This window comes from Ahaetulla prasina, chromosome 6, assembly GCF_028640845.1.
Source record: "Ahaetulla prasina isolate Xishuangbanna chromosome 6, ASM2864084v1, whole genome shotgun sequence".
Lineage (NCBI taxonomy): Eukaryota > Metazoa > Chordata > Lepidosauria > Squamata > Colubridae > Ahaetulla > Ahaetulla prasina.
Window position 1 is genome coordinate 5,873,773 of NC_080544.1, and position 7,264 is coordinate 5,881,036.

At 40.1% G+C, this 7,264-nt stretch overlaps 1 protein-coding gene across 1 annotated transcript in view; it reads left to right on the forward strand.

The window, feature by feature from the left end:
- Positions 1-2,852, forward strand: part of BICC1 (BicC family RNA binding protein 1) — a 115,577-nt gene extending 112,725 nt beyond the window's left edge. Inside the window, exon 21 of the mRNA XM_058188321.1 lies at positions 75-2,852. Coding sequence (XP_058044304.1) covers positions 75-205 — 131 coding nt within the window. The 3' untranslated portion in view covers positions 206-2,852. The remainder of the gene's footprint in view (positions 1-74) is intronic.
- The last annotated feature ends 4,412 nt before the right edge of the window (positions 2,853-7,264 follow it).

Consider the following 7,264-nt stretch of genomic DNA (forward strand, 5'->3'; position numbering starts at 1 on the left):
CCTGCTAAATTGCATCTGGTGTCAGATTTTGAAGGGAAGCTTTTCTTTTCTCTCCTTTCCACTCCCCCATGCAGAACTGAACAAAAACCGAAGAAAACTCTTTGACCCCTCCAACGTCCGAGCCTCGTTTCTGGAAGGCGGCGCTAGTGGACGGCTGTCTCATCAATACCATTCGGACATTGCCAGTGTGAGCGGCCGTTGGTAGCAGGAACAGGAGGCTTTCACAGTTGACTGCACAACTCCATGGACACGCCCAATCCTGTGGACCATCACACCACCCTCTGCACTTGGGAGTTTAGGTACCAAGGACCAAAGTCTTCCTTTTTTGCACAACTTCCTGTGCCGAAAGAAAGAGAGAAAGAACACTCGTCTGTCTTTCCATGCACCAAATGTGGATTATGCCTTACTCTTGTAGATTGGACAGAATTTGAAATAATATTGGGGGGGTGGGGGTGTTTAGTATTTTATGACTTATAATAACTATATTGTATGCACTGAATGAATTTTTTTTTTTACTTTTTTGAATGGAAAGATGGGCAGGGATGCCAGAGGGGGTGGGGTCATTGCTTATGGTTTTTATCAAGGAAATTTCTGGTACTGCTTAATAATTAATAGAGGTCTTTCTGCACTTTATGTGTTCGGATTGCTTTTCCTGTGGAAATTTTTATTACTTTCCTCTTAATTTCCATGGGAAAAAAGATTTACGATAGTGGCGCTAACCAATGTTTGCCAGGTGCATTCCCACTCCAGGTGAAAAGGCTTCCCCCCCCCATAAATGGTACTAATGAGTTGAAATATAGAAGATGATGGTTTTCTTTAGACAACTGTAGGGAATTTTCCCATAATTAGTTCTATGAAGAGTAGTCTCCAATCTCCTTTGGAAGGAAGTCTTGAGAAATATTTGCAACTGAGTTTGCACACTGCAAACCAAGCAGTGAAAGACCAAAACAGAGTGTGTTGCCATCGCTAATCCTAGTTAGCTGCTGCTTTCAATGCTAAACCTGATTTTAATGATTATCTCAAACCAAGGATTATTTTTACTATAAACTGCCACTAAAGGACACTTTATTTATAGCAAACGTCTTAGTTTTAGAACCTGTACATTTAGAGCACATAAGAAATTAAACTGATCTACTAAAGAGTTTACGGTAGAGACCGGGAAGCGGGACATGAAGCCGATCTCCAGGCCCTTCGATCATTTGACAGAGCATAAATTTCATTTGACAAGACAGCACTCTTGTTTCTATTCCTTAAGGGACATTGCTGACATGATTCTCTGTGCACCCATTTAAGAGCTTGTTAGGTTGTAATATTTGCCTCCTTGACTTAAGTCCATGATTGTCTACCACAAAGGTTTTGAGTTGGGCTACTTCCAAAACTCTGTATTTGAACAAAGAGTCCGTATGATATCTTGGTAGGGCAAACAGTTGTGTTCTTATCTTGTAAAAAGGCCTAGAAATCTACTTATATTGTCTCTGTCAAATGATTTGGTATAAATTTATGAAGGATGAAATGAAGTGCCTCTCAGTGATGCAAAATGATGTTTCTGAACGTGAATTTATCAATAGAAGAAAAACACCATTCCCATTGCATATATTGTGAATTACTTGTACTGTAATTTTTCCTTTTTTATTTATGTACAATGTACAAACCCTTTAGGGTGGAGGCAAACCACTCTTCAGAAAGGCATTAACAATTACCATGGTGGTTTTTTTAAAATATATATATATATATATGCAACATAGAGGTGAGGAAGAGTTTTGACACTTTTTGTGGATATATTTCATTTCCGTCATGAAGGAGACACCAACACAAAGAGAAGATTAGAAAGGTGAGAGCTTAGTTAAAATTAGGAAATAATAATCAGCTAATATCGTCAGAATTTATTTTAATCACAGCCTATTACATCTCAACAGCCTCTCACTCCTGCTGAAATAGCTGCTGATATTTCTCTGATTTTGGGGAAAAACAGGGCCAGATAAGCACAGCGAGTGCTTTTTCTCAATCCGGAGTTGTGCGTTATTCAGGAAACAAATTTTATTTTTCTTTTGAAACACAGTCTGTCTGTCAGTTTGTACAAAATGGAGGTCCTGATATTTTCAAAGAATGCTACGTGGCTGCTCCCTTTTGTGGGAGACTCCGCATCGTGTTGTGAAGCACAGCCTTTGTGTTAGTAGTTCAGGGCCTCAGGAGGTGAAGCATTTCACTCCATGTGGAAAACTAACTTTGTTTAATCTGTGCCAGAGTGATTCAGTTGAGTCTTTTGGTTTACATTGAGACCTAACCCATAATATGTCCCACTGGAGATGTTTTCTCTCTCTCTCTCTCGTGGATTTTGTGTCATGATATTTTTCCCCCCAGTTTGAAGTCAAATGGCCGAATGCTTCGATAGTGACACCTTTGGAAGACGCATTTAAGCTGCAGTGGTCTATACTGAAGCGAAGAATGTCTGAGATATAAAAGTAATAAGAGGCCCTCTCTCCCACAGACACCCCCACCCCCACCCATCCACCCACATACCACACTTGGGAAACCAAAACTTTGTTACTCATATGGAGTCCACGAGAGGAAAAAAAATGGCAACGCAACATTCAGTATTGTCAGTATTGTATTAATGCACAAAGAATACCGAAGCATTCATTTTAAAATATTGTGCCTTTATAGCGACCAGTTATCTGTAAATATAGAGCAGATACAGATTGTATTTGGGGAGGGATGGGATCCTTTTTAGTGATTTTTTTTAAAAAGGTAAATAAATAAATAAACTATGGAATTAAACATTTACAAATGGAGAATTTCAAACTAATCAAATGTTACATGAAAGAATAAATTTATATAACCCTTGTTACGTTGCTGGTTAAATGAAGTCTGGTTTTATTTCTAAATGTGTTGCTAGTTAACATTTTGTTCTTAACCGGAATGATTGCTCTAAACTAAAGACTAGAAAAGTGAGGTGGCTCACTTTTTCCTTAAGCTAAGATACTGATTGTAAAGGGAGGTCAGGAAGAGCAGTGGGATCTAAAAAAAAATTTCTGGATTAAGGTATGTATTCTGTGAACCATTATCATATCAATATTTTTCTGTTGCCATAGTGGCCTGGAGTCCTTGGGTTGCAGTTCCTTCCCTTTTATGCATGCTGTCTAGTGCTATCAAAACAACTGGAAATACAATGACACACACACACCCCAAATTTCCAAATGCAAATGTAGGGATTGCATAGCTCAATGCTTCCTCTTTCCTTCCACAAAAACACCTTTCTTTGGAAAGTGGCCTTACCAGGGTGTTAATTTGAGACATGTGATTTGGGTACTATAAATTAAGGTCACCTCTTTGCTCACGTTAGTTAGGGAGTCTGTGCTGGCAGTGATGTATACCTCTAATTAGTTGTGCTGGAATTGAGACATGGACTAAATGGACGACCGGTATTGAAGCTTTGACTCCATTAAGCTGTTATCTCCGGCACTGGGCTGCTGCTGTCTGTTGTGCAAAGTTCTTGAGAAGGGGAAAAATTAGATCTCGGTTTTCCCTTCCCAGGAATTGAGAGTTAAGACCCACATTCTGGTAGTATCTATGGCAGAAAGTTGAAATAATAATAAAAATAATGAATAGAATATCTGAATTAGAGTTAGAGAAAGATAATTCAGAGATTAAAGATTTGCTAAAAGCTAAAGTTTAAACTTAGATTTGAAGTCTTTTCAAAGATTGCCAGTTGATTTATTTTCATCAACGTCACCAATGACTTCTGGGGCCCTGTCAAAAAGTTATGGAATTATCGTTACTGGTAAGATTTAAAACATAGAAATGAGCAGCATAAAAGTGCAAAAATCAAATAAGCATTAAAAAAATGGATTTCTGTAGAGAAGAAGGGATGCTGTGCAGTAAGCAGACACTTAAAGAAAAGATGATCCAACTGGAATGATTGTTTTTCCAACAGTTGCTCAAAGAAGGACTGTTTGGAGTTGCATCTGGAGGAAGAAGGATCTCCCCCAGAATGCCAAAAGACATCAGGGCAAAATTTGAGTCATTGAAGGTAAAAAGAAAGCCAGGGTGTTTGACTTTGGGGCAGAGACAAAAAAATCCAGTGGGACCAGATCAATTTAGTTTTATCTGGAAATCACTTAAATATAGCTACATAGATTACATCCTATCCATTTAATAAAAAAAAAATTCTCTTTTCTACAACTTGTAAAATTATGATTTGATGGTGTCTATGGTGGGATGCAGCCTAAGGTTTGAAGCATCTCAAGTGGCCTCTTTTGTTTTCCAATGCAAACCTTATACATGCAGAATTCAAAATACATTTGAGCTTTCCTTCCTTCTCCTCTCCCTCTCCTCCCTCCCTCCCTCCATTCCCCTCTTCTTCCTTTCTCTCCTTCCTTCCGCTCTCCCTCCTTCCATTCCCCTCTCTTGTTCTCTCTTTCCTTCCTTCTTCAATTTTTTAAACTTCTTTATTTTCTTCTTCTACTCTTTCAGAGAAATAATTCTTCTGAGAAGGTGAGCCTTATGTTGCTTTACATAAGGGGCACTAGCCTCATTACCAGGGAGACTATCCACCATCCAATCCGGAATTCAGGAGCGGTTTCTTTTCATCTCATCAATTCCCAATCTCTTGGTTACATAAATAGTATCGCAAGAGCTCCATCCTGAGGTGGAGAAGGGACAAAACAGAGGAGGAAAAATGTTGAAATTATCTGTCATCTGCCTATAAGTAGGGTCTAAGCTTTGTGACTCTTGAAATCTTTTTCACAGCCTTGGTGTCCGAGTTCCTTGACATATCTCTGAAAAATATGTGCAATGGACATTGTGCATCTCAAAGTCACGCAAATGACAAGAAAGCTGATTTCTGGAGCCCTGGGACAATTGCAGCATTTTAACAGTTGAAATGGAGAAGTCACTTTGGGGCATCTGGTAGACATAAATCCAAGAATCCAGGAACCGAGAGTTGAATCACAGTCATCTTCTATGAAAATTGGCTGCAGATTTTCCAGTTTTTGTTTAATCACTTCTTCATCATATCCTGTCTCCGACCTTTGAATATTAAGAGCCCAAACAGTGTTTGGAACCACACACAACTCTGTGGACCTCAGACTTATATAAACACAAGTGATGACCGTGGAGAATTTCCAGATCTGAAAGCGAATCAAAAGGAACGCTTCATGCTGTGCGTGTGTGTGTGTGTGTGTGTGTGTGTGTGTGTGTGTGTGTGTGTGTGTTCAAAGCATACAAAGGAACAAACACATCTAGACCTATTCAGGGCTTGGTGAAAAAAAATTATCTGCACTCCTCTCCCAAATTTTTATTTACCTCTTCACGATTGTGAGAAAGGGACATAATGTTAAATGTTTTCATGTGGAGGAGGGGTATCAAACTCAAGACCCAGGGGCCAGATCTGGAGCCGCTTTAGAAATAGCAAAGGATCTGCCTCCAGTGCCTCTGCCAGCGAAAATGCGGCCCTCCCAAGCTCCATTTTTGCTGGCAGAGGGTTGCAGAGGCCAACCCAGCCAAAAACGGAGCTCGGCAGCCCACTTTCTCCGGCAGAGCACTTGGGCCAACGGCGCCCCTGACACAACTGACATCAAGCTGGCCACGCCCACCCGGGCCTGCAAGGTCAAACACAACCGTGATGCAGCCCTCGATGAAATCGAGTTTGATACCCCTGTCATGGAGAATTCATGCATGGAAAAATGCTGGCGGCTCTAAAAGGGTACCATCCGTAGGAACTTTAACGTACGTTAAATGTTTTCTTTGTCTTATTTCTGCTACTTGCATCATTATATGGTAGCTATAGACATTGCACGTTACCTTTTTAAATATATTTTTTCTTAAACTTTTAAACAAGAAGATAGAAGATAAAATTAATGTAAAGTAAGCAAGAAAAAGTATTTTTTTTTTAAAGCGAAGTGCAAGAAAAGAGAGGAAAAGGTGAATAAAAATAGAAGAAGAAGAAAAAAAGATTTATCCAATGTTATTTATCCAGTACTGGTTATTTGGTGGTCAGATGATATTTCGGTAGATGAGAAAATATATCTCCAAACCAGTCAGGAATTATTTGCAAGAAAGATACAGATTTTGGAATGGCCTTCAGAGCTCCCTGGCCTGAAAAATCACAAAACATTTCTGAGCTAGAATGAAAGGAGTGAAATCCAAATTCAAAAATTTTAAACTGTTGGGTGCCTTCAGGAAACATTTGGATGCTGTTATTTCTGCCAAAGTGGGTGATTGATTGAAAGGTGATCAATTTTTGACATCAATGTTGGATCCAGAGATGGAAGAAATGGACACAGCTCTTTCAGTAACAACAGCTTTTTATTAGTAGACCAGTACAACCCAACAGAGTGCTAGTCTGGCAATGTCCTCTTTTATAGAGGGCTGCCAGACAGCTTAGCCATTGAGATTCAGATATTTTCCTGCCTTTTTGGAGGACCTGAATGAAAACTATAGCACACTCCTTATATGGTATATAACACCCCTCTCCTCCTAGAATAAAATTACTTTGAATAATTATGTACATATTTACAGACGTAATCACGCAGGTAGTTCAGAGCTGATGTGAGCCCTAATAGACCTGCGCAGTTCAGTTTGCTCCTGGGTGTCGGCTTGAGTGGGTGGATTAGTTGCCTCTCTGAACCCACCAATGGAGCCTCCTGGAACATGTTGCTGGGAGTGGTAGGAGGTTGAAGGCCCAACCCTTCTGGAAGTCTGCGCTGCAGTCTTGGTTCCACAGGTGGGCAATCAAGCTGCACAAATGTATTTGAGTTAGTATTAGACATTTGCTGTGACAGTTTTGGATAGTTAGGGTCTGGCTGCTTGTTGGATTGGGTTTGGTCTGGTGTGCAAAGCGGAGAGTTTGCACTTCAGCCTCGGAGTTGGTCTAAGTGCCGACGCCATAGTCTCCCGTCCTCCAGCTGAACTTTGTAGGAGCGAGGACCAGATTTTTCCATGACCGTGTGAGGAATCCAGAGGGCGCCACTGGCATAATTGTGGGCATAGACCCTGTCCCCAATTTCAAATTGTTTTTTTTTTTTAATTGAAAGAGTTTTAAAAAACAAAAACATTTTTCCCCCTTTTTCCCCCTCCCTCCCCAAAAAAAAAACAAAAAAAAACAACCCTTCCCCCCTCCCCCCCCCCGGCTTCCCAGGTCAATCACAAGGTATTGTTATACATAAACCAAGCATAGAATAAAATTTTCCCTTCCAATCCAAATAACCACATCCAAAGCTTTTCATCTCCCAACCCCCTCCCCATTACATAAAATAACTTTCTA